At 45.1% G+C, this 27,020-nt stretch overlaps 1 protein-coding gene across 2 annotated transcripts in view; it reads right to left on the bottom strand.

Moving 5' to 3' along the window:
* Positions 1-27,020, bottom strand: part of ZZEF1 (zinc finger ZZ-type and EF-hand domain containing 1) — an 83,596-nt gene that overhangs the window by 38,016 nt on the left and 18,560 nt on the right. For both annotated transcript variants that reach the window (XM_035138952.2, XM_035138951.2), the window contains exons 4-27: positions 26,399-26,570; positions 24,147-24,346; positions 21,437-21,647; positions 19,967-20,083; positions 17,574-17,752; positions 16,746-16,844; positions 15,640-15,731; positions 15,405-15,553; positions 14,675-14,786; positions 14,215-14,430; positions 13,569-13,669; positions 12,122-12,291; positions 11,757-11,887; positions 11,255-11,325; positions 9,953-10,067; positions 8,795-8,954; positions 8,513-8,634; positions 8,286-8,408; positions 7,260-7,426; positions 6,896-6,977; positions 5,535-5,736; positions 4,672-4,820; positions 2,455-2,695; positions 1,508-1,587 (exon numbers count right to left, since the gene is read on the bottom strand). In XM_035138952.2, the coding sequence (XP_034994843.1) occupies positions 1,508-1,587; positions 2,455-2,695; positions 4,672-4,820; positions 5,535-5,736; positions 6,896-6,977; positions 7,260-7,426; positions 8,286-8,408; positions 8,513-8,634; positions 8,795-8,954; positions 9,953-10,067; positions 11,255-11,325; positions 11,757-11,887; positions 12,122-12,291; positions 13,569-13,669; positions 14,215-14,430; positions 14,675-14,786; positions 15,405-15,553; positions 15,640-15,731; positions 16,746-16,844; positions 17,574-17,752; positions 19,967-20,083; positions 21,437-21,647; positions 24,147-24,346; positions 26,399-26,570 (3,461 nt within the window). The remainder of the gene's footprint in view (positions 1-1,507; positions 1,588-2,454; positions 2,696-4,671; positions 4,821-5,534; positions 5,737-6,895; positions 6,978-7,259; positions 7,427-8,285; positions 8,409-8,512; positions 8,635-8,794; positions 8,955-9,952; positions 10,068-11,254; positions 11,326-11,756; positions 11,888-12,121; positions 12,292-13,568; positions 13,670-14,214; positions 14,431-14,674; positions 14,787-15,404; positions 15,554-15,639; positions 15,732-16,745; positions 16,845-17,573; positions 17,753-19,966; positions 20,084-21,436; positions 21,648-24,146; positions 24,347-26,398; positions 26,571-27,020) is intronic.

The following is a 27,020-nucleotide window of genomic DNA, read 5'->3' on the forward strand; positions in this document are numbered from 1 at the left end:
GTATTTTTAATAGAGTTTAAAGTACTTTCAAAATTTGCCAATCCTGGAAATATTTTTTATGCAACCATAGAACTGCAGATCTGAATGAGAGTCACCAGATCATCTAGCCTAACCCTGCAATCAGCTTGCTGAACTGTGAAATGAGTCCGCCAACAAGAAGCTCCGCTCCAGAAATAAACAGGTTGCATGGAAAACCAGAGGGGAAATTTTAACTGCTACTGATTTCCTGCCTCAGAAGGTCTTCCTTGTGTGAATGAACGCCAGCATGCACACTAAACACAAACATGCACATACAGATGACTCTGTTTGCCGGTTTCCCCACTGGACTGGTTCACATGTCACAGTTAGAAACAAACTTATGGCTTATTGTGAATGAGCAGTGTGCCAGTTCACATTGCTCAAATCGTCGCTGCCCCAGTACTCCTCCTTTGTCAAGCTGGGTGGAAGTAATTCACAGCACTGGCAAAATAGAAAAAAAATTCCTTCAGTAGCACCTTAAAGACCAACTAAGTTTTTATTTTGGTATGAGCTTTCGTGTGCGTGTGCATGCACACGAAAGCTCATACCAAAATAAAAACTTAGTTGTTGTTTAAGGTGCTACTGAAGGAATTTTTTTTCTATTTTGCTTCGACTCAGACCAACACGGCTACCTACCTGTCACAGCACTGGCTTAGAGATATACACGAACCAGCACACCATGAGCAGAATCTCAAAGGTAATTTTCCTCTGTGGTTTACCATGAGATGCAAAAGGGGCCGGGGGTGGGGGGAGGAACATGTGCACATAACTAATAGTAATAATAATAATAATAATAATAATGGTGGTGGTGAAGATTATGATGCAGGCTTCATGGAGTTTCTTATACATGTAGGAGGTATGTAACTTGTGAAGCAAACCTTCGTAAGTATGAACTGCCTTCAGTATCGGGGGTGCTCTGCCTCTGAAAACCATATGCTGGGAATCACAAGTGGAGACAGTGCTGCTGGACTCAGACACTGAGACCAGGGTGTACAACTGGACAGGCTTTGAACCAGGCCCAGCTACAAGGGCTCTCCTTGCATTCTGAACCAGAGGACTAGCTGAGGTGCTAAACCTGGGCGTGGGCTATATATAGCACTTCAGACCACAGATAGGAGCTCACGTGGAAGATTGCAGCTTCACGTGTAAAACTAGCATCTCAGGGAGAAGGATTCTAGCTTCTCCCTGACACGTTAGCTTTCCACGTGGAGGGATATCTTTCTTGCGTGGAAGTTCACGACAACACCCATCTGCAGCCTAGTGGCAGAGCGAAGGAAAAGGAGTAGGCCTGACTTGACAAGGTGGATAGAGGAGGTAGGGGGGACAGCCCATTTGATGCTACTTAAATGAATTCAGATGCTTAAAATAATCTTTTAGAGGGATTTCTTTGCACAGTAATGCTGAGACCGACTCAGGAAATGAGGAACAAATGGGGGAAATTGTATGGCAACTATTTTCTGGGCCCCAGGGTAAAGAGAGGAAATCTTACCATCCATATTCTGATCCCGTCGGCCAGGGAATATACCTGTGCAAACTCTTCGCCCAAAGGTGTTTTGCCTCCACTGTTGACTGTGGGGAAAGGAAGAAGAGATTTCTAAGCCAACTTGAAGGTGTAACGAAAGAATTGCAGAGGCCACAGTGGACTTCTGCCACCACCTCAAACCAATAAAAGAAACGTGGTTGTCTTTGGGGGCCAGTTTATACGAACAATGGAACTGAGGGCCAAAAATCTCCCTGGACTGGATCAACTTCAGCCTGCAGGTGGAAGATCAAGTGTTTGATGATTGCATAGCCGCAGAGGATAGGGGTGGAGGGGGAAACAACCTGCCCAGCTCACAGAAACTTTGACAAAGAGAATAGCTCTCTGAAACATTTTTCTATACACAGGGGAGATTGGTCCCCACCTACCATACAGCATGGAGTGGTTTGCCACTTGTTTCTGCTGCTTGTATAAAATGGCCCCCTAGGCTCACTTAGGTATAAAAACACTTCTGTAGAGACTTCTGTAGACAATGTCATAAAATATCAGGGCGGTGTACAACTAAAACACCATTTAGGGCAATACGTACAAATGATTGTTAAATTGACTGGCTGATCAATTTAAACAGCTGCAAAGGCCTAAGAGGTCCCTAAGAGATGCCTGAAAGTCAAAAGCAAGGGTGCCAGCCCCACATCACGGGGCCAGTGACACTAAATGCCCAACTTTCAGCAGAGGCCAGTCAGACCTCTGGAACACACATAGGGAAACTCAACTCGCCCTGATTTTTTCCAAACTAAGGGGCTGCAGGTTTTTCACATGTACATAAAACTGATGCGAGCAAAGTTGTAAATATTATTATCTAGAAAGAACGTACAAGTCACACTTTTACAACTGAATCATGTAAATATGAGCAGTCGTCTTCACTGCGAATGTATGTTCACTAAGGTAGGAGTTACCATATTTCTGAAGCTTCCCATACAAATCTGGAGAGATATAGACCAGAGCAGCAAATGTAGACTGGACAGCTTGATCAATAGTGGAACCAGCAACTATATCAGTCTTTGGGGCCTGTTTTTTACATGCCTGCACGAGTCCTTTGAAAAGCTCAGAATTTGGCCCACAGAACTCCTGGGCAGAGTCTGACTTTGCGAAGTCAAGGAGAAAATTGTGACAGTTGTTGGCATGAGAGTTTGTGGCCTGAAAAGAAGATTAGAAGAGATTTAGTTGGTAACAGTACACTCTGATTTAGTGTTACAAGCATGAGCCTTGTCTGCCCTCTACCTGGGCTCATATGCTTCCTCCCTTCCCTCTTGGCATAGTCACAAAGAGACAAGAATTTTCCACTTCCATTTTATATTAACTGTAGTTGCCATATTTGATGTGACTGAAAGGGAGTAAGCAAGCTATGTTATGGGTAAGAAAACATTTGGAGACATCGAGAAACTTGGAAAATGCAACAAATCATGCTGTAGAAGCTTCAAAGAGAAATGTAGATTAAGCACTTGTGTAGCAAAGCTGATGGTGTGAAATGAGGTGACAACAAAAGGGTCTAAATGCAGGTGTCAAATAGTGTTGCTTTAATGATGCTTTATGACTGAATAAACTAATGTAATGAAGGGAAGGGTTTGATTGTTTTGCGCTTCTATACCTATGCATATACTGTGTTTAATTCCTTGGTAGAGACTTCCACACAGGGGGTTCTACCTTGCGCATGCAATCAATGAACATTACTGAATTCTTCGTCTTGTTATTATTGACCCACAGTAAGGGAACCTCCTAACTCCCCCCCCCCTACTTAAATCCTCACAGTTGCACTAGAGGAGAAGCAAGATAACATGTGAGCCTGGAGAAAAGCTAGGGCTGCTCTCAGTACTGTAATGCCAAACTATGGTTTAGCTTTCCGTTTTAATCGAAAGAAACAGATCCCTAAAGGAGCAGGTATGCAACCAGGAGGTGCTTCTGGATCCAGCTTTGTCACTGGAGGCTCAGGGAGGCTCAGTGGCTTGAAGCACCTTTTACTAGCTGTACTCGGTACAACAGCTTTTACCATTCCTGCGACAGGAGGGCTTGACCACTGGGCACTGGTAGCTTCAAGACTGGATTCCTACAATGTATTCTATTGCGCGGCTTCCCTTGTATGACCTGGAAACTGCAGTTGATGTAGAATGCTGCAGCACAGTTGTTTATAGGAGCAAGACCCCATCAGCATGCAACTCCTCAGCTCAGAGGTCTGTATTGGTTCCTTGTTTCTTATTGGGCCGTGTTCGAGGTGTTACTATTGATATATAAAGCCCTTAACGGCTCGGGGCCACTTTACTCACACCATGTATGCTTAACCAATCACTTTGATCTGTGGAAGTGGCACTGTTACAGGTGTCAAATAATACTCATTCCACAGCGGTGAGAAATCGATTATTTTATTGTGGCAACACCCACATTTCTGAATTCTCTGCCTATGGACATCAGGCAGGTGCCTTCACTATATTCTTTTTGGTACCTGCTGAAAACATTTTAGTTTAGGTGAGCATATAGATTGTTGATATGTTTTAATATTTTTTTCTTTTTAAAAACCCTGTTAATTATAATTATTTCAGTATGTTTGATTTGTCTTTACTGTTAGTTTCGATATTTCACGTATACCGCTTACAGGTTTTGTTATAAGCAAACAGTAGATTAATTGTTAAATAAATAGAATAAGATAAAAGGGGCAGGCTACTCAGGATGTCCTCCTCTACAACTCCACTGAATTCTCTTGCAGTTACCACACAGAAGTCCCAACAAGTGCCAGCAATAAACCTGCTTGGTGACCAGAGATCAAATGAAATATATCCCCATCATGTTTCTGCCCCATCTCATCCTTAGCCTTGGTCACGCTTCCCCTGTGATGTCTGGTCATAGCTACCTGTGTTGGCGTAGCACCTGTAGGTGGTCATCTGACTACTGTACAGTATCAGCTGAGGAAGCATTGAAGAGAAGCAGAAGGGTTCCATGCATTAGTGCAGGCACCCCCAAACTTCGGCCCTCCAGATGTTTTGGACTACAATTCCCATCATCCCTGACCACTGGTACTGTTAGCTAGGGATCATGGGAGTTGTAGGCCAAAACATCTGGAGGGCCACAGTTTGGAGATGCCTGCATTAGTGCGACTAGATTTAGGAAGTTGGCTGAAATACCTCTTTATCTTCCTGCGGCATTTGGCTACGCTCTCTAGCTCCCAGCTTTTGCTCAGAACGCATCTGATGCCTGAAGACCGGCTTCCACAGAGGAGAGTTAAGAACAGACGCCACTTTTGCAGGAGACAATTCTATTTCATTTCCTGCCTCTGGGGAAGAGGGGGAAAAAGAGGCAGCGATATTAGAAAAGTAAAGGCTATACATCTGTTATATTAAGCATCTTAAATTTCTAGCCCCATAACCTTTAAATCAATGGAAAGTGAAAAGGAAATAAAATACAGAAGCCAGCATTGTGGATTTTACAATATGATGTAAGCACCTTGGATGTAGGCACTCCTACTTATGATGTAGGCATATGATGTAGGCACCAATATGATGCAGGCACATGGATTCTAGGGCTCAAAATATGCATATAACATTCTTGCTTTTGGTTGTTTTAGATTACATGTTTTTAAAAGTCACCTTCAACTACTGGGGGAAGGGAGAAACAGGGTATACACTTATTTATTTTACTGTGTAGGTAGCCAGACGAAGGAAAGTAAAATTGGCTAAAGGGATTCAATCAAAAGTCATCTAAACCTGGGATTCCAATATCAAAGTTTCACATGCTACTCAGTGTGGTGGCTAGAGGAAGAACAAACTGTTAATTGCTCTGAGCTTTTTGAAGTTAAGAATGGTACGTACACAAACCTAATGAATGAATAAATAAATCACCAGGAAAGAACTGGAGACTGAAGACAACTACGTTGCCTCAGTTTATAGAAAAACAAACCCCTCCTTCCCCTTCCTTACAGCTCATGAAGGATCTTCACCACAGCTCCACACCCTGAACACATTTCAAGTAATGCTTGAACTCAACGCACCTCGTTGGGATTTCAGCACCATGCTCTGAGAAGCCAGGCGCCCCATGAGCCTGGCCACGAGAAGGTGCAGGTCCAGGCCCCACGAAACTTCCACATCTGGCAAGCCATATGCAGTGACTGAGAATTTGTAGCCCCACTCGTTATTACTGCTGTCGGAGTGAAAGAGAAACTGCAGCCGAGGGCCAGCCTTAAAGGTCACTTTCTACAGAGCAACAAAACAGGTGAGGTTTTTGCCAAGCGTCACATGACAGGAAGTCACAGCAGGGCTATGAATGATAACCCAACATTCCTCCATCGTGCTCGCAGCGCTCTCTCTCTCTCTCTCTCTCTCTCTCTCTCACTCACACACACACACACACCTCCCCAGCCAAATGAAATGCATCGTCTTTTTATTAGGTGAAAGCCACCCTGGGAAGTTTTGACTGAAGGATGCAATACAAAACTTCCTATTTCAAGAGTTCTGCAAAAAGCCGGGTAGTGTGTTCGATGCTAAGGAATGGATAAAGCAAATACCATCGGATAGTGAAACTTAAGTTCAGAAACCTGTGTAGCCCTGCCCGTCAGGAAAATGACACTGCCCAACTGGAATGAAGGCTTTAACCCCCTTCAAGCCATCTGAAATACGTTCTGGCAGTTGTGAGTTCATACAAGTCTTCAGTACAGGAATGACCAACTTGTGGCTCTCCTGACATTGGAGGACTACGATTCCTATCACTCACTGACAATGCTGGCGGGAGCTGATGGGAGTTGCAGCCCAGCAACATTTAGAGCAGTGGTGGTATCATAGCCAGGGGGGGGCGGTGGGATTGCCTTGGGGGGGGGACGCTAAGAGGCAAGAAGATGGCAGGTGGTGGTGCGGGTGCAAATGATTATCAGTCTTTAAAAAGCTGGTTTCTCTGGATCAAGTTCATCCATTTTATTGACTTAATTAAACTAAATAGTTTGAATAAATGTGCACGTACTGTACTTGTTGCCCTTTTGAATTTGATTGTGTTATTATCTTCCTTAGTGTGTCATGCAAACTGCTATTCTTTTTATGCGGGGGGGGGGGGTGCACAAGGGATGAGTTTATGGAACCAAGTGGGGGTTGGCAAAAAAAGAATTTGGCATTTGCTGATCTAGTGGGTCACACATTGGCCACCCCTACTTTAGGAGTATGTTGTGAAGCAAGATTTGATGCTGAGTCCCCAAAAGGCAATATTCTTCATCTCTCTTAAATAACAAGGTATGTGCTTCTCCATAAAGAACCTCCCAGTGCAGTTGCAAGAAAAGCCAGGAACAACTGAATGTGGTGCCACCGCAGTGGGTTTTTTGCTTCACACAGAAGTCTTGCTCGTTCTCAGTATTTGGAAGCCACTCACCTTGGGCCACTTGTCTGTGCCAACTTTGGTATCGTAGCGAGTTTTTCCACCTTTGGCATCAGTAAATTCCAGGTAATCGTACCTATGAAGATGTGTTTGTGCAGCATTAAAAGAACAGAATTTTTCTAACTGGTGCGTTCTGGCAACCTTTGGGGCCCTAACTGGGACAGCTCAGATGCATTGAAGAGATGTGCAGAACAATCCTGAAGGTGTGGGATTGAGGGGGCACCCCTGCCTAGCTAGACCTTCCCAGGAATGAAAGGGGCTGGGCTAACAGATGTATGAGTGAGCCTTCAGCAATGGGGCCAAAAGAGAGGTGCTAACATGGAAGTCACACCCGAGATGAAAACTGCTGCAAGGTTACCTCCTCTCCGTTTCACATCTTTCGTCAAACTCCACCTCGAAGTAAGTTGCCCCCGGACAAAGGAAGACGGTGACATCATGGCAGTTGTTTTCGTAGTTATGGGGGGATTCTGCAGCCCATGTCCGCAGCACCACCGGCTGCTCCTGCTGCCAACTCTCCATGCCCACCTGGCACAAATGAATAATAATAATAAACCATTATAAAAGGAGCCAAGGGTGGTTCGGCTCCCCAGATGCCAATCCAAGAAAAGGAAGTCCCGAATAACCAGGTGTCTGGTGCACATCTGGAAGCTTAATCCAGAGGTAAACAGACAACATGAAAACTGGTCTCTCTAAAGCGTTTTTGACATGGATGTTGGCTAGGATTTCAATAGCCTAGAAAGGAAGAACACTGAAAATAATCTGCATTTGCCTGTGGGATGTAAGAAACTATGGACTTTGGCTATTGCAGGGGAAAATTACGCACATAAACTGAAGAGTTTCCTGGGGGAAGGAGGATCCAAAATATTACTATGCCATCTCATGGGGTTTTATTTCTCAAGCTTCAAACCCAGGTGCTCAGTATTCACTACGCACGCTGGCTTGGGAAATGTGGACGTCTTGGTTTGTACTGGTGTGTTACCACTTCCCTTTCTCATTGTTCATTGCTTGTTTGCTTTGTATAAGGCATGATCGAATACCCTACCTACTGCAGTTTGGGGCTGTTAATAATGTCAATTAAGAAAATAGAAGAAAAACACTGTATGACTGGATCCCTTGGTAGCACTAGGCAGGCCGACCTAGACAGATATTTCTTGGCATGGTATCTGCATGTGCCGGGACTTAAAGGCCTCAGATTCTACAGCAATGTTTGTATTATTCGAACTTTGGGCCCCTTTGTCAATACCCATCTTTCGCATGATTTAACAGAGGAAGAGTCAATTTTCATTTCCTTCTTATCCTACTTTACACAGAAAATGCACTCAATGAGGTTAACAGCAGAGTTAATATTGTGCACTGAAAGCATCAGCACCTGTCCCAAGTCTACCTTATTTGGGCCATCTCCTGGCTCTGCAGACAGGTCATTCAGTAGCTTTGTCAAAATGCTGACATCCTGCAGGAGGGTACGATGTGGAATGTCTAAAGTGCAGAAGTCCTGCAGGAAGGTCATCTGGGGAAGGAAGAAAGGTGCCCTGTTAGAATTACAGGGTTTTTTTAAATATATCAATAAACACCCACCCACAGCTGTCATAAGCACCTCATAAGTTCACTCACCAGCTGGCGAGCTACCATGGAAAATACAGAGTTGCTCAGTTTTTCCACTATCGTTCTCCCACTGTGTTGGGACAGGAGCGACTCTAAAATTGTCCTAACGCTCAGCAGGAACTGCTGCACATCTAGACAGGAAAGAGTAAAAGATGGCTTACTAAACTATGCGGATTAGCCTTCCCCCAACGTGTTGCTCTCCAGGTGTTTTGAAGTACAATTCCCATCAGCACGTTTGGGACTTTTTATAGAAAAGGTAAGTTAAGAGGCCGCTCCTGGTCAGATACTTACATTTTGTAAGGATTTCTACGGCAAGGCTCTTGGGTGCTGCATCACTGCCCTTAAGTTGCAAGTAGCACCAGGAAAGGAGGCTGCCCTGAACAGACCAGAATAAGGACGAGAGCACAGGACCTGTGTCTTGCTGGGCAACACCCATCATCAACATTTCACACTGCAGAATGCAAAAAGTTTCATGTCAGAAATGCTGGCCTTGAGCGACTTAAACAGGGTGGCTAAGCTTTTGCAGGCTGGGCAGCCTTTTGGGGGCTATACATCGGTGATGGGCAAGAGCAACTCACACCATTTTTACATTTGCACAGTAGGCTGGTTTACACACACACACAGCTCTCTATCCTTGATGCTCTCTATCCTCCATCCAGGCAAACAAGAGGCATTCTCAGAGTTCAAAGAAATATTTCAGCCAGGCACAAACACTCAAGGTGGGTGGCGGGCCTTGGGAAGTGTCCCAAAGGCTAGATAGGGAGGCTTGGTGGCCAGGGGTGGGGGAGAAGAAGGGTGCATTTTGGTCCCCAGGTCTAAGGTTTCCCACTTCTCTAACACACTGTTTTAATTATCCTGCTTTTCTATTATTTGTCTAGGTCTTTGCCTGTTGGTTTTTGGATTTCTTTTAAGACTTGGGCTTGCCCAAACTGTTGCAAACTGGGGAAGTGGGGTGTTCAGCAAACTCCCCTGGCAGCTGTTATGGCTGGGGAAAGGCAGTCTATAAAGAAAAAGAACAGCAGTGATGTATTGCAACAATAGGTAGAAACCAAAAGGAAGACACTGGATATGACCGGGGGTGGGGTGGGGAGTGCCAGATAAGAAAAATAATAAATTAACAGGTGAGGAATGATCTTAATGAAACATTAACAGCCGTTTAGGTTGTAAGTGTCAAGGTGCAGCTAATGCAAAGCCACCTATTTATAGACTTAATACTAAATTGATCCATCTCACTCAGTACTGTCAACAATGACTAGCAAGGGAGATTCCCAACTCTGCCTGGAGATGCTGGGGATTGAACTTAGGTCGTTCTGCAGGCAAAGAAGGTGCTCTACCGCTCAGCTATGACCCTTGCCCGTAATTTATCCAGTCCTGAGGACTTTGCTGATAAATAAAAGTTTAGCCGTTCCACGCGCAAGAACTACCCCAAAGACCAACCGGAAGCACTACCTCTCTCGATGTCACTGCCAGGAGTGTTTCTGTCACCGCAAGCACTTTATCAACATCAACATCTGCAGAAGGTCCTTTGTCTGGCAACAAGAGGAGCCCACCTGGATCCTGGTCACTGCCAAAGAACAGACATTTTCACAGCATGGCTCTTAAAGGCACCCCAGACGCAACCATTCCAGACTGCAGAATCCATCCGCTTCAATATCCCAACCTTCAAGCAGAGCAGATGTAACTTCCCCACCCCCCACTCCTTATGGTTGCAGATATCGGGGTTGTAACCAGCTAACTCCTCCTCACTACAGATCCACTGCAAATTAGCGCCCCTTAAGTTAACTGCTTCCACTCTCCTTCTTTAAAAAGAAAACTGGAACATTGCATTATTAGTAAAACCAACTTGTTTCTCCTAAACTATTCGAGAAACAGATCTTTAAGATGGACACTGCTTATATTGTTTTATTATTCATTTGTTCAATTTGTAACCCACCTTTTTTTTCCAAAGAAGCTCAAGGGGGTGTACATGGTTCTTCCACTCTTTAATCCCAACAAAAACCATGTGAGGTAGGCTGGGCTGAGAGGCAGGGAATGTCCTCCAAGGTCACACCCAGAGAGCTTCATGGCCAGATGGGGGATTTGAACCTGGGTCTCTCAGGTCATATAATCTGACACTCTAACCAGCGGAATTTGAACTTTCAAAATAAAATGCAACTATTGGGGGGGGGGGGTATTCAGAGTTGATGTACTAAAATAAATAAATTCACTTCAGTTACATAAGCGCTGATTTCAGTGAGTCTCCTCTGAGTATGACACTGGATATCACCAGTCTCTTTTTTCCCTATCCTGCAACTATTAAGCTAGTTTTCTTAAAATCAAATAACTCTATTGTCTAATATGAGTACAGTGGTACCTTGGTATTCGAACTTAATCCATGATGGAAGTCCATTCCGACTCCTGAAACTGTGAAAAACCAAGGCGCGGCTTCCGATAGGCTGCAGGAGTTTCCTGCACTCAAGTGGAAGCCGCGTCGGACATTCGGCTTCTGAAAAACGCTCGCAAACCGGCACACTTACTTCCGGGTTTGCAGCGTTTGGGAGCCAATTTGTTCGACCACTAAGCCATTTGGAAACCAAGGTACCACTGTAATGGCAAAATTCTCAATTTCTCCCATGCCATTTGGTCTCAATTCTAAGGCCTTTTTTTGTCTATTACTTTACAATCATCTCTGAAGCGTTGATCGATTCTAAAGAACTCAGTGGGACTTATTCCCAGGTAAGCGCGTATCAGATTGCAGCCAAAGTTGCTTACCTGAAATATGCACAGAGGGATTTGAAAGTAAGATGGACAGATGCCTTGTGTTCCTGCTCTGTTATGTTTTTCTGGAAATAAGAAAAGGCTTGATTTAAAAAAAGAAAAAAAAGCTCACATGTAAAATATGTTAAGGGTGGGGTAAGGTTTGTGGCAGCATGTATCAGAAAGTGATCAGAGAGTTCGACATAAACTGAGAAGACATGAGTTCAAATGTTATATCCACAACACTGAAATAAGTGCCACTAAACCCTGCAGGACTTACTTCTTAGCAGATTATGCAGATGACAGAGTTCTTAATGACGGTGCTGCACTCTGGGCCTAACCTACCTCACAAGATTGTTGTGTGGATATAAAGTAAGGGGGAGGTGATGTACTAAGATCCTTGCAGGGTGGGGAGGATAAAAATGTAGTCAGCTTGCTAGAGGTGGCCCACAGGGGTTTTGCAGAGAGAAAGCAAAAGCTAAGGGTCTGTTCTAAGATTTCTATGTCCACAACATACCAACATTGCAAAAAGCTGCTCCCGCCGGGTGTGTCTGTGGGGGAAAAAGATGGCTGCTCCATTCAGCAATGTGTTATTCACTTCCTGCTTCAAGGTCTTCAGTGATGGGGACTCACTGTCGCTGTCTACAACTGCTCGTAAAAAAAATAAAAATGCAAAGAGAGGTTTATGCTTAAGTAAGAGCACACCTGAACCTCATTTCCTTACCTGCATTCCCAAGCTTTGGCATTAAATTCCAATGCCTCCCAGCGCTTTACAGTGGCTGGGCTTTACCACCAGGCTATGCTACCCCCCCTCCCTTATTAATGGAAAATATGGGTTTTGAGGCAATGGGGTGGGGTGGGGGGTTAAAGTGAGGCGATCACCTTCACACAGATGCTTGTAGAGTTCCTCTGCTGCTTCTGCGCTGTCAGACGTTTTGCTCTGAGCAGCTTCCTGAGTCTTCGCAGCTTTGCTATCCGATGTGAGCACTGAAAAGCAGCTCTGGAGAAGCCGCAGCAACATGGCTTGGGCATCAATGCATTCTTCTCTTGAGCTACGGTGGAAGGAAAAGTCACAACCTGATGTAATAAAAATCCATTCATAACCACGTGTGCAACATTGTCATGAAGGACCAATTGGAGGCAGGCAAAGTAATGTGATTTTCATCCCATCCTAAGAGTGGGTTTCAATGCGGGAGCAAAATAGGTAGAAGCAAGCTCTACATTAAACTTCATCAGTTGGGCTGGGGTGGACATGTCTCAGATGTTTTGAACAACACCCACCAGCCCCAGACAGCGAAGTCACGGCTTGCACTCTCACTAGCCCTCCAGGTATTTGTGGACAGCTTCTCCCAAGAGCCCATCAAGATGTTTAAAGCTGAACAAATGCCTCCATATTGCATTGCTAAGAGAGTCAAATGCCTCCAGAAGGTGCTGTCACTAAATCCAATGATGGAAGACGACTACCAGAAGGCTCCCGACCTGCACTCAATACATGGAATCATAGAACTGCAAAGTTGGAAGGGACCCCAAGGGCCATTTAGTCCAAGCATCTGCTATGCAGGAGCCACAGCTAAAGAATCCCAGACAGGTGACCACCCAACCTCTGCTTAAAAACCTACAATGACAGAGAGTGTGCCACCTTCTGTCGAGCAGCTCTTACTGTCAAGGAAGTTCCTTCCAGCTCCACAATTCTACGATTCTAGGAAAGTTCTTCCAAATGTTTAGTTGGAATCCCCTTCCTTGTCATTTGAATCCATTGGTTTGGGTCTTCCCTTCTGGAGAAGCAGGAGAAACAAGCTGGCTCCATCTTCCATGTGAAAGCCTCTCAGGTATTTAACAATGGCTCTCACATCAAGTCCCCAATTCTCCAGGCTAAACAACTCCCTCAACTGTTCCACATAAGGCCAAATTTTCAGACCCTTTATCATCTTGGTCTTCCTTCCTCTGCACACATTCCAGCTGTGGTGCCCAGAACTGGCCAGTTTCCGTAAGACTCATATCAGTACACGTGTACAGTAAGTAAACTACAGTACATACCACGCTTCTATTTAACAGCAGTATTGAGTCTGTTGGTAACTTGTTACTCTCTATTACTCTGTTCCTTCACCATAACTAGCAATAAGCCTGCTAGTGTCTATATGGATGCATCTGGTGAGACCTAATGCTAAGCACTAGGGCCTGGAATAATGAGTTTGGTTGTACAAGCCACACAGGCAGACAATGACCGAAGCTTCTGCCCATCACCAATACACGCCACAGCACCAATGACTCTCAGCATTCAGCCAGCTTCATTTATTTCCAACTAGTTGTAAATGATGGGAGGACTTACTTTTGGTGAAGTTTACTATAGAAATTCCAGAAAAGCTTTAAATCCAGGCCCGCAAAGTCAAGGTATGACCTGTAGCGCAGTCCGCTTGCCTTCTTCTGAACCTAGAAATAAAAAAATATATATTTTTTAAAGCTGGAAAAAGAAATAAATTCATGGAGGATAAGGAACAACGATGTGAATTTCCCCCCCAAAAAAATCTGCACTGGAAAGCTTTCGGGGGGGGCAGGGTAATTTTCAGTTTGCATCAGATATCTTTCTGATGCACTAAAGATCCCCAATTTTGGGAGGCAAACAAGCACAAGTGCAACTTGGAGAGACTGTTGCGGCCAGCATGTGTGGACACACACCTATTCTATTGGCTATGAGAGAATGCTTCTCTCAAGCCTAATTTCAGAGTGAGGGAATAGAAATTTGAGGGCCTGGGGGGGAATTGGAAATGCTTTGAGAGGAGATTCCCAAATGTTGTCCATGTTTTCCTAGCTTTTCACATATCTGGTGGGGGAAGGAGACTGCCTGCAGGCATCAAGGAAGACATCTATATGAGCACCGCTGACCACGCTTGCCCTAGAGAATAACCTAATTTAGCCTTTAGAATACGGTCCAGACCAAGGAGAGAAGAGGCAGCAGCAGGCAGTGTAAAACCTACCAAATCCTGCGCAAGCTGCTGGATGAAGCACAGAGTCTTCAGCAGGAGTGTCATCCCACAAACGACGTCACCGCTGGGCTTGCCGCACTCCAGGCAGCACTTGCTTCTGTTGGGCTCGGCCGACATGGACCGGAGGTAGCCGAAGACGCTCAAGCCTTGCACCCCGAGCCTCTCGGCTTTGTCTTGCCTTGTGCACAAGAACTTCACCATCAGATACTGAAAACGGGAAAGGGGCATCATGACCAAATCATTCTTTTTTAAATTAAAAGTGCCAACCCTGGCGACTATGCACCTTGTGTCCGAAGTCAACTGCCATTATGCAGTCAGACATAATGGCATGTGCTCCACCCCCTGCCCACCAGAAGAGAAGCCATGAGGGAGTGTGGCCTGCGAGGGCTGGAAAAGGTCTCCCCACCCTTGCTATATGGTCATGACTGGATGAACTGGGATGAAGTTTTACCTTGGAAATTCTGCACTGCTGCATTTTGACTTCCATTTCATCCCATTCCTCTTCCATTTCAAACCAGCCAACGGGATCCTCCTCTCCCAGTTCGTCTCGTGGAGTGCTGCTCCTACAAGTGTTTAATTTGATTTTTTAACATACATATATACAGTAGTACCTTGGTTTTCAAATGCCATCCGTTCCAGAAGACCATTCGACTTCCGAAACATTCGAAAACTGATAACTCAATACGAAAGCCTCAAAACGCACAGAAAACTCAAACAGAAAGCCAGCTTGGAAGTTCAACTTCCGAGGCGTGTTCGAAAATGGAAGCATTTACTTCCTGGTTTTTGGCAATTGAGTTCCAAAACATTCGTCAACAGAGACATTCGGAAACCGAGGTACCTCTCTCTCTCTCTCCCTCCCTCCCTCTCTCTCTCTCTCTCTCTCTCTCTCTCTCTCTCTCTCTCTCTCTGTGTGTGTGTGTGTGTGTGTGTGTAACAAAATTGTATTAAATTAAATTAATCTGTAATAATTTGGAAAATTTATAAAAAGAATTAAAAAAGAAAAAGGCCACTGGGATTGTGGGTTCAGATCCTGAGCATTATCAAGCCAAAGAAAGCTGCTGCAGTTTGAGTTTCAAGGTAGGGTAATAGACCAATATCGGAGTATACACAGAAAAATTCAGGTTCAACCACTTGCACCTTCAGTTAAAAGAATCAGGTGGCAGCTGATAGATTGCATTTACCTGGCTTTTAAGAAGTGCCGGAAATCTTCTAGCTTCCATCTGTCATAGCTCTCGAATCTCTTGAAGTGTTCCTCCGCGTGAAATTTCTCTGAAGCGGAGTTGTAAGCAAACACCAACCCACACCTGGCCCCAATCGCTCCCCTCCGTACCTAGGAGAAGAATGAAGCTCTAACCATGTATAGAGAAAGCAATTTCATTCAAGACTACCCGGAAAGCTGAACAGAAGCACCCTTACCTTTATTCTGATTTGTGTGACCTGAAAGGCTGATTCAGTTCCGGTCGAAAGAATGACACTGGCCTGTCTCTTTCCAGTCTCAGTAAGGAAACCTTTGAACAAAACAGCAAGACTTGAAATTTATTAAGAATGTTCAGGACGATGCATGTTTGGGCTCTGGATTGGGCCAACCAGGGGAGGCAGCCTAACACTGAGGCACTGTTTGGTTACAACAAGGCATGTGTCTGGAAGCACCTTGCTGCCCAACCATCCCCCTGCCTGAACTAGAGGTGGTCTATCCCCATTGATACCTGTCTCTACCAATTCATCATGCCACACATTGAATGAAGGTTTTCAAACGGGCTCACAGAACCTGCGTGTACCTGCTTCACTATCCAACTGAGGATTTTAAGTGAGCTCCAGGACCCAATTTTATCCCTCAATACCATGCCTTTGCCCGGTGTGCCAGTTGGGCACATTTCACTGAGACTGGATTACTTCCACTCATTCAAAACTCCATGGTGAGATTGCTTACTGGGCCCAGAGATTTGCAGCAGGTGATTTCTCTTTTCAACTTCCTGCAATGACCTCCGGCTTATTTCCAGGCTCTATCAATGCCCCAAATGGCATGGGATGCCTAAAAAGGAACAGGTCCTACCACATGCCTGTCTGTTCTCGCAAGACGCCCTGTTGTAAATCCCGTCGCCATCAGAAATTCAACTGGCAAATGACTTGTTGTAAGAGTTTTCTATATTCTTGCACCTAGATCAGGCACCCCCAAACTTCGGCCCTCCAGATGTTTTGGACTACAATTCCCATCTTCCCCAACCACTGGTCCTGTTAGCTAGGGATCATGGGAGTTGTAGGCCAAAACATCTGGAGGGCCGCAGTTTGGGGGTGCCTGACCTAGAGTGTACAACATTTTGCCCTGCTCCCCCTTCAGCTGCTGTGCATCTGCTTTTCTGCCCAATTCCCTGCAGCCAGGCTGCTTTATACTATCTGTTATCTCCTGCTATGTGTAAGTTAGTTTGTTTTAAATTGTTACTGTCTAGTAGTTTCTTATGTAAGCTACAAAAGGTACGATAAAATGAAAGAAATACACGATTGGAATCAACGCGAGCCCTTACCGTCCCCTGTCCATGGCTCTATAAGGAGATTTTCAGGCCCTGATTTGTCTTCCTTTCCTTTGACATCACAGGCCTGGAGCGTCAGCCTCAGGGGGGTTCCTGGAGACAGCAACAGACAAGTCTGTCAACAACACAGAGAAGCAGCCCACTCACCCTATACTTTTCAATTTGAGGATGGGATTAGGGAACATAGTGCTCCTCTGTGAATAAATTAAACACAGTTTAAAGAAGGAACGCACCAATAACCCCACAAAGGTGATTCTTTTAAAACACAAAATCTTCACCATGTTTCAGTTCAAGGATGCAAACATTCCTAGTTTCTGGTTTCTTTTAGCTTCAAAGAAAAGCAGAGGACAACTGCTAGAAGTTTGAAAGAGTTACCAAACCTGTATCTACCCAAGCCTAAGAAGCGTCTGCTGGATCAGGTCAATGGTCCAGCATCCTGTTCTCACAGTGGCCAACCAGCTACCTATGGGAAACCTACCAGCTGAACCAGAACACAAGAGCCCTCTCCCCTCTTGGGGCTTCCAGCAGTCAATATTCAGAAGCATTACTGCCTCCAACATATGAGGTGGAAAATAGCTAACATAGCTAGTGGTTATAGACAGCCTTATTCTTTATGAATTTGTCCAATTCTCTTTGAAAGTCATCCAAGTTGGTGGCCATCCCCGCCTCTTGTGGGAGTGAGTTCCCGAGTTTAGCTATGTGCTGTGTGAAGAAATACCTTCTTTTACCTGTCTTGAATTTATAACCTTTCTGTAGCCACTTTTTCAATGCCATGCATAGGTTTAGAAACAACTATATGAACATTCCCCAGCAATTATTTACCATATTTGTACAGCAGGTTTTGCCTGACCGTGGCCATGGAGACGATGAGTGAGGCAGCCTTGTAAGGCGTTTCCAGGTGGTCGGCGATCGTGCAAAGCGAACTCAGCACTTTGCCAATGCTGCCCCTGGCCAGGGAAAATGCCAGCAGGGTAAGCTCTACTTCTGGGGAGGCACAACGACTGGGAAGAAATGGAAGGAAAACAGGGATTAGACAAGTAGGCTTGGGCTATTGTTTTCTAACCACCACAACATGCTGTAATGCAGGATATGGAGGAAGCACAAGTTACATAAGGAGACTGGAGGGAAAATTCCCAGACTCCTCAGAATTGTATCAGCTTCTAAAATGTTTCCCCTTACTCCTGTGCTTTCTTGTCTGAACTAAAAAGCTGCAGTTTCCATTGCGTCACAATGCGGTGGGGGAAACTAGGCCCTGGGGGGTTAATGTGGCCCTTCAAGCCTCTCCATCTGGCCCTTGGGACTCTCTCCAGGTCATGCCCACCACACCTCCCACCAGCCCAGTGATTTTGCCTGGCTAGAATGTGTGTTTGAATTGTGACAATGCCTCTTGCTTGTAAGGATGAAGGGTGGAGAGGGGTGTGCCAGTGTGTATAGAAACCAGCCTACAGAAGTAAAATTTACATTTGTTGTTTTGCACTCTTTTGCCTCTAGTCCTGCCCACCACTGGGGTGTGGCCCCCAGAAGGCAATGTGGCCCTCAGGCTGGCCAAAGTTCCTCATCCATGCTCTAGAGCACGGGTGTCAAACACAAGGCCCGGGGGCCAAATCCGGCCCGCCAGACCTTGTCATGTGGCCCGCCAAGCGCCCCAGCCAGCGGGACCCAGCCGACAAAGCGCCGACAAACAGCTGGGGCCTGAGGGGGGGTAGAAAGGCGGCCGGAGCAGCACTGCGTGGAGCGCCCCAAGCCACAGCAGGAGAAGGAGGCGGCAGCTTGCCAGGTCAGCGCCCAGCAGCGCCGCACGGAGAGTCCCGAGCCTCTGCGACGCAGCAGTGCTCTGTAGCACTTTGAATCCTCCTCCTCCTGCCACAGCTCGGCGCCTGGAAACAGCTGCTGCTGCTGCTGCTACTGCTGAAGCACAGACAAAGCACCCAGCAGCGCCGCGTGGAGGAGGAGGAGGATTCAAAGTGCTACAGAGCACTGCTGCGTCCCAGAGGCTCAGGACTCTCCGTACGGCGCTGCTGGGCACCGACCCGGCAAGCCTCCTCCTCCTCTTGCCTCACCTCCACCTCCTCCTCCTCCTGCCGCGGCTCAGCCTCATGAACGTGAGCTCAGCAGCGGCTCAGCCTCATGAACGTGCAACTCTGAGGCTTTACGCACGTCTCCTAAAATGGACACCCGCTGCCTCATGCTGCACGGGAAATGCTTTTTGCCCCTGGGTCCCTTCGCGCTCTTTTCTGGCGCTGAATCAAGGCGGCGACCCCCCCTTCCCTTCCTTCCTTCCTCTCTCTCGTTCTAATTCTTTCTTTCTCTCTCTACTTCCTTCCTTCTTTCTCCCTTTCTGTCTTCTCTCCCTCTTTCTTTTTCCTTCCTTCTTTATTCTCTTCCTTCTTTCCTACTCTTCTTTCTCTCCCCTCTTTCCTTCCTTCCTCTCTCCCTCCCACTCCCTCTTTTCTTCCTCCCTCCCTCCCTCCCTCCCCTCCCTCTCCCTCTCCTCAGAAACATAGGATGCTGCTTTATACTTCTGGCCCTTAAACCCTGGAACCAGGAGAGCAGCTCCAGTGAGTCAACCTCAGCCAGTCCCTTTGGTGAAGGGTGGTGGCTCACTGGCAGAACATCTGTCCTGCATGCAGAAGGACCCCAGCATCTCCAGGTACCAGTAGCTCTGCAAAGCTCCTGCATGAAACCCTAGCGAGCCTCCACCACCCAGTGCAGTTACCAAAAATCATTTTTCAATAAATTGTACAATAATTGTACATTTGAATATCTACTTGCCATTATTCTGACTATGTTTCTGCTTTCAGAGCTAGTTATTACTTACATTATTACAAAAAACAGTAATAATTGAATGCAGTGACAATAATTCATGATAATAAAGAGTGGACACACAGTCCTACAGATACAACCGGCCCTTTGAGGGTGACCAAACTGCTGATGCGGCCCCCGATGAATTTGAGTTTGACACCCCTGCTCTAGTCTAGGGATTTAACACGGACTTGATTTTTGTTTAAGCATGAGCTTGGCAGTCCTATGTGACATGCGGACAAGTGAGCGGAGACGCCATGGCTAAAATGTGCATGGGTTGCTCCGCCCACTTTTGCCTCTAACCCCACCCACCACTAGCATGCAAGCGTCCAGAAGGAAATGAGGCTGAAGAATGGATATTTGCTCCTGGTGTACCACTTATTTGCTGTATTTATGCTCTATTATGACCGCACCTGGTAATTCCCAGAAGAAAACTGTCCACTTCTTCCAAAACGTTGGGAGATAGGAAGCTTGAGAAGTCTATGGAGCCTGGTGACAAAGAAAGTGGCGGCATGTGCTGCAGGGCCTTCCTGGAGAAAGAAAAGGGAAGAGAGCATCCCATTAGAAACAATGGCAAGCAGGAAGTGCTGCTGGAAGTCCAGTGTGGACAAGGTTGCAACACAGCACATCATGGAGAACAAGATGCCAATGTGAGCGGCCCAGCTACGCCTCTACACGGTTCAGTTACATGTTTCCCTTTTAAAGCAATTGTTTGTCCACTGTTGTTATCGGCTCTTGAATAGAGGAAAAGCAATGCAAAATTCTAAACATATAAATAAAATTAATGACTATGCCTTAATAGTCCTGCCCTTGTCAGAGCTTTGCCTGTGGAAAATCTAGAAGGCTCCCTCCCTCCCTCTCCCAGACAGAGATAGAAAGATGGAGGGGATAGGTAAAAACTATTACACTCCTCTTTGCAGCGAAGAACAGTTTCCAAAGCAGCGTACAATTAAAATCCACACATAGGTGCGTTCTCTCTGTGTGTATGTTTGTTTGAAGTATTCTGGTCTTATCCTAAGGTAGCCTGCAGCCTTTTACCCTACTCCAAGGGAGAACGGTGGAAAAACAGTGAATCACACCCTTTGCTCCCGAGACTAATAGGAAATGGGAGTTGGGGGGGGGGGAATATGTACCTAGTTTTACAACAACTTTTAAGCTGCTGTTTCTAAAGCTGTGCATAGGAGACTCCTACACACAAAAAGACAGTGGTACCTCCAGTTACAAACTCCAGTTATAGAGCACTTCTGCGCATGTGCGAAATGCACAGAATACTTCTGCGCGTGCGGCGAAACCCAGAAGTATACACTTCTGGGTTTGCCGCGTTCACAAACCGAAAAGACGCAACATGAACCTAACACAACACGAGCTATGACTGTACATCAAAATGGAGGGGTTTATTTTTTTAAAAAAGTAACAAAACCCATCCCCTCCACCAAGGCAGAAACACGGACTATGAGTTGTATCCAATGCTAGCCCAACTCAGAGTAGACCCACTGAAAATAATGAACATGACTAACTTGGGTCCATCCACTGAAATTAAGTCTACTCTGAGTTAAGCATAGTTGGATACAACCCTGTAACATGAAAGGTTGATTTGGTGTGTCCCCTCCCCCCGCCGCCCTTATTTTTGTGAATGTAGTAGTTTAGCCCTTTTTAATTCTGAATTTAACCCACCCTAGGGCATGCTAGTGAAGGGTGGGCAGTGAATTTAAATAATAATAATAATAATAATAATAATAATAATAATAATAATAATAATAATATGTTAAGACCTTGAAAAAGCAACTCCTGACCAGATATAAGCATTGGTGTACACTCATAAGAAGGAAAAATGCAGATGGTAATGTAGCTAAGCAGAAAAAGGAAGGAGAACAAAAACTCACTGAGTATTTTGCAGGATGGCATGAACTATCGCAGGGTTGGTGTCCATGGACGCCGTAATCAGAGAGGTCAAAAGGGACCAGTACCAGATCGCCGAAGCATCGCAGACCGAGACACCCCCCTTCTTCACTCTTTGGTAGCCAATAGCCCTGAGCCCGTGGATTCTGGTGTCGCACCCATCGCTAAGGCAACGCTTGATATTTATCTGTACATCTGTCAAAAGCATCAAACAAATAATTTCTTCCAGCCATGGGCCAATTTTAAAAAAATGAAGTTCTACAACTCAAAGTGAAGCTGCTGATTGTCCAATAACGTTTAAGAACAGCTAACAGCACAAAACATGCTATACGTATGTGTAGCAGAACATCCTTTGCTGTACATTACCACCTCAACCCCTTTGAGCTATATTCCAAAAGCATTTTCTCCTGCAGTCTAGAACATGACTGCTATTCAGAGTACAATAAGCATGAATCAATAAACTCCTAGGTCTAGGTAATCGGTAGATTCTACAAGCTATTAAAGGAAAATATCAAGTGAGGGGAAGAAGGCCCATCATGAAGGATGTTGCTGCCAAAACAAGTTTATTTACTGGGGAGCAGAGAATGACACAAACAAGCTTCCTGTGCCAGGCCTGAAAACTTCCTGCACCGTCTTTCGGGTTCTCCAGAGCAGGGCAGCTGTAAAACAAGCATAGCTAACTGCCAAGCCACAAAAATGAAGGCGGACCTAGTGGCAGGAAAGCTTAAATTATTGGCTGGGAATCGTATACCAGATTCAGAGTCAAAACAGACATGCGGTTATGCATAATTTGAGATTTCAACTAGGTCTAGCACTTCCACATATTTTAAATAAGATTTGGCATCCCTTTATTACATATACAGCACAAGCATTATTTTCAAAAACAACCCTCATCACGTGCCTGGCAAATCTAGAACTATATGTGAAAATCAATTAACACAAATATTCTTTCTTCTATGTGAAGGCAACTTTTATTCTCTCTTTTTTTCTTTCATGACTTTGTTACTTAACCCATATGTATCTGTACTTATTCTATGTGCCTATCTGGGTATTTTGTTTTTCATCTGTTGTTGTCTCGGTTTTATAAACATTGTAAAATGAAATAAAAATTATTTACCAAAACAAAAACAAAACAGACAGGAGGGGAATCCTTATGTCTAAATCTCCCCATAGAGGTCTTATTTTTCATTTAATCCTAGTCTTCATCTGATGCATCAAACCAGTTTATCTTTTAACTACAGTGGTACCTCGGTTTTTGAACATCTCCGTTGTCTAACATTTCAGAACCTGAAAGTAAATGCTTCCATTTTCAAACATGCCTTGGAAGTTGAACAGCCTCTGCTGCGAGTTTTTCAATTTGCTCAACTGCATTTGCAGCCAACCCTTTGCGCCTCGGTTTTTTAACGTTTCGGAACTCGAACGGTCTTTCGGAACAGATGCTAGGGCACATCTCTCTACTCTCTCCATTTTCCTCCCCGCCCCCTGCCCTATTGCACAATGCTGGCGTGTAATTATCCATGTTGTTTATCCTGGCACTTCAAAAGTCCGTGGATCAGGCCACGTTTCTTTTCTTTTTTCTTCTCCCCCCCAAAAAACTTACAAACCTCTGTATTAGGGAGTCCCACGAATATCCAGAAGCCACTCCTATTTTTAGGTGGCAACATTTCTCTCCCAAATTCTCTTCCAAAATGGTAGCCAGTGTGATGTAGTGGTTTTGAGTGCTGGACTAGGACCTGGGAGAGAAAAGGCTTCAAATTGCCACCCGGCCATGAAGCTCACTGGGCGATCTTGGGCCAGTCACGGCTCTTTGCCCAGTCTACCTCACAGGGTCGTTGCAAGGATAAAATGGGGAAAGAGGGATGCACACCATCTTGATCTCCTTCAAGGAGAGGCAGGATACCATTGTATTAAATCAGTAATTAAAACAGATTGACACTCAACTAGCTTAAGTGTGTGATCTGTATTATATACGAGGGTAGTTCTGGCTTTAATGTGCTTTAAAAACAACAACTCTCCTATTCCCTGAGCAAGTCAGAATTCCAAATTCAATTCTAGATAATGAACAAACCTGCAATCATGCAAACCACAATAATTGGGGGGGGGGGGCTGTCAAAATGTCCGAGAGAACCATAGGTAACTTGCTGAGGTGCATTGTGCATTTTAAGCCAGCCATGGCATTCACGGGTTTGCATGGGAATTAGGATAATACAGACACTGAATCTTGCCTGAAGAGTGATGTTCACAAGACATCCGATTTCAGTGGTTTCCAAGTATTAAGCTTCACCTTTCTAGTGGCACAGTTATATACACACTTGGGGCATTAAAACCTATCAATCTGAACTCCAACACTCTTTTAAATAATTTTTCTAGCTGAACCCTAGAACCTGCACTCAGATTCAAAGGCTTGGCCCCAGAACACATGAAAACTGTCTCTGAGCATGGGCATCCACAAATATTGAGAGCTCAACATCTAGAGATGTAGGCAAAAGTGTCTATGTGGGGTTTCTTGTCTGTTTGGTGGGCTGATTGTAAGTCACTTTGGGTTGACCTGGGTAACCCAAACTTCCCAACCCAAAGAACTGCTTCCCCCGCCCCCCTTTTACCTTTCAAGCCATTCAGTTAAAATATATTTTGTTTTATTTAAAAAGAGAGAGAGAGAGAGAAGAAACACCAATTGTATTGTTATTGACTCACACATCTGACTAATGTTAGCGTTTTCCAACAATGTCACATATCCGGTAACATTGCTGGGAATGTGAACATCGCGGACCTCCTGGAGATTGCTGGCGGTCCTTCCAACAGCTACCGTAACCTGCTGCGGCATGTAACTCTGGTCGTTGGCTGCGACTGCAATCGAGAGGTGCCTCAGAATGACGTCCGGTTTCATCTTTAAACTGGAAGGCAAAGAGATTTCATTGGGAATGTGGGGGGTGAGAACAGGAGATTTTGTGGTGCCTTACGCCAACTTGAGCTTGCCCGACTTGCACTTATTCAGTAAAGAACACATTTATAAAAGGATGCCATGCTTATGTATCCATTGGGCCATACATATCGCACCAGTCCATGATAAAGATCAAACCCAAGGCAGCTTACAATTAAAACAGAAATCATGAGAGAATTAAAGGCAAAGGCTTGCATCCAGCATTAGTCATGCCTATTAGGTCTTCTGGGCAGAACTTCGCTTGAATCACCCTAAACCAGGGGTCCCCAATCTAAGGCCCGGGGGCTGGATGCGGCCCAATCGCCTTCTAAATCTGGCCCGCGGGCGGTCCAGCAATAAGCATGTTTTTACATGAGTAGAATGTGCCCTTTTATTTAAAATGCATCTCTGGGTTATTTTTGGGGCCTGCCTGGTGTTTTTATATGAGTAGAATGTGTCCTTTTATTTAAAATGCATCTCTGGGTTATTTGTGGGGCATAGGAATTCGTTCATTTATTTTTTAAAATATAGTCTGCCCCCCCCACAAGGTCTGAGGGACAGTGGACTGGCCCCCTGCTGAAAAAGTTTGCTGACCCCTGCCCTAAATCTAATAATAAAACAAGCAGCACATTAAAAACTTTATCAACAGTTAAAATCACAAGCAAGTTTACACTGGCTGTCCATCTATTATCAGGCCAGGATCATGTCTTAATTTAGAAAGCCCTTAGCATCTTCGGCCCAGGGTACTTCAGGAACTGCCATAAGCTTAATAATATCCCAGGTTGGTCACTGAGATCATCTGCATGACTGTCATTGGTCATTCCCCAAGTTGGCAAGGCTCATTTGAGAACAACAAGGAACCAAGCCTTTCGTGTAATCTGCCCAGCTCTGTCGAAACCTCTGTCACTAAAGATTCAGCAGACACCATCTGTTTCAACTTTTAAATGCCTGCTGAAAACTTTTTTATTCCTTCAAGCTTATGCAGGTGTCAGGGAGCCTCCACCTCTCCTGCTGACCAGCACAGTGCCCAGTGAGAGCAGCAGCAGCTGGTCAGGTGGGGGGGGAGTTAGGGGGATGGAGGAGAGAGGGCTCAGCGATGCTACAGAGCCCTTGCACCGCCCCTGCCAACAGGCTGAGGGGACGGGGCAGCCACTTCCGTCACCCCAATTAAGGCACGGTACTAAGCGTAAGGAGGGGAGGCGGCGTTTCGGGGTGCCCAAGCTCTTATGCTGGTCACGTAACAGGAAACATCCACTCCCGGATTCTGCGGGTGACTAGGTCATGTTTCTTGGCGTCTCTGCACTGCAAATACTATGCACAATAAACCTGTTAAAGACATGGCATCTTTACTCAAGAGTAGCCACACTCAAGCCCTGACAGCAGGCAATTAAGAATATATCTTTCCACAATAGTTATCTGATTTTAACTTTTCAATATGGTTTTTATTGTATGGTTTCATGTGTACTTGTTGTGAAACACTTTGATATTTTCTTTATGTATTAGCGGTACAGAAATATTGTTATAAAAATAAGTAAACAGGAGGAAGAACCATAGGAAAACATAGTGGTAGAAAAACCTCCTGCAGAAAGTCTTTCACATCACTGTTGTTTATCCATGCCGTAACCCTAGTGGGAGCAATCTAGCTTTTGACAGTTAAGGTATTTTGTTTTATGGGACCCACCCCTTCTGTTCAAGAGAAGCTTCTGTTTTGGTTGAAATGGTTTTACTTGCTTTTATAACCATATGTTTAGATAGTTGTAACCCATCCTGGGGACCTTATGGTGAAGGGCAGCTAAGGAATTTTATGAGTAAATGAAACAAACCACAGTTCCTAGGCTCAGAATTAAGTCCAAGCCAGGGATAGTGGTTGGAGTCCAACATCTGGGCAGAACCACAATACCTCTCTTCTACATGCTTGAGAGTCTTATGTTAACCAGTTTCCATCCAAGTCAAACAAAGAAGAGGAACGTTCTGCTCTGGAAATCCCAGAAGCCTTGTTAATAATGAAATTCAGCCTGTCACTTACCGTATCCAGTGTGACCGAGCACTCCCGTCAGACTGCCAGAAGGATGAGGTTTCTCCATTTGTCATTTTGTCAATGTCTGCTGAATTGGAGGAAGTTTCTATGTGAGTGTAGCACTTTGAAACTGATTTGAGCTTGTCTAATTCCTGGTTTCCATTTAAATCACTCGGACATTCTGTAAAGAGATTGGAAGCAGCAGCAAAGACAGGTTAAGTAAAAACATTCATACCAGCATAATGACTTCTGCTTTCCTCTTCCTCCGTGACCCCAACTTTCATGGCAATCTACGAGACCTTTGAGGAAGTGATTCTCTTTCATTTCCTTGCAACACACTCATTGAGAATTTGGCTAGAGGAAAGGCAAGTAGCCTCTCTCGCCTCGTGTTTCCTTTTCTCTTTTTTTTAAGGGCAGGTATTGAACTGGCATCCAAATATTACAAGCATCATCCACAGACTTAACTTTTAAGCAGACTGTGTGGATTTGGCTTCTGGTTTCTTTAGATCCTTTCCCCTCTTTTGTTGGGAGCTCAGTCGCGCAGGTTCACTATTAAAGGACTTATAGAGCTGCCAACCCTTAGGGAAGCCCTCTCTGAGTTCCCGCATGAATTACTAATCTGGGCACATCT

The sequence above is a fragment of the Zootoca vivipara genome, chromosome 15 (genome assembly GCF_963506605.1).
Source record: "Zootoca vivipara chromosome 15, rZooViv1.1, whole genome shotgun sequence".
NCBI classification, from domain to species: domain Eukaryota; kingdom Metazoa; phylum Chordata; class Lepidosauria; order Squamata; family Lacertidae; genus Zootoca; species Zootoca vivipara.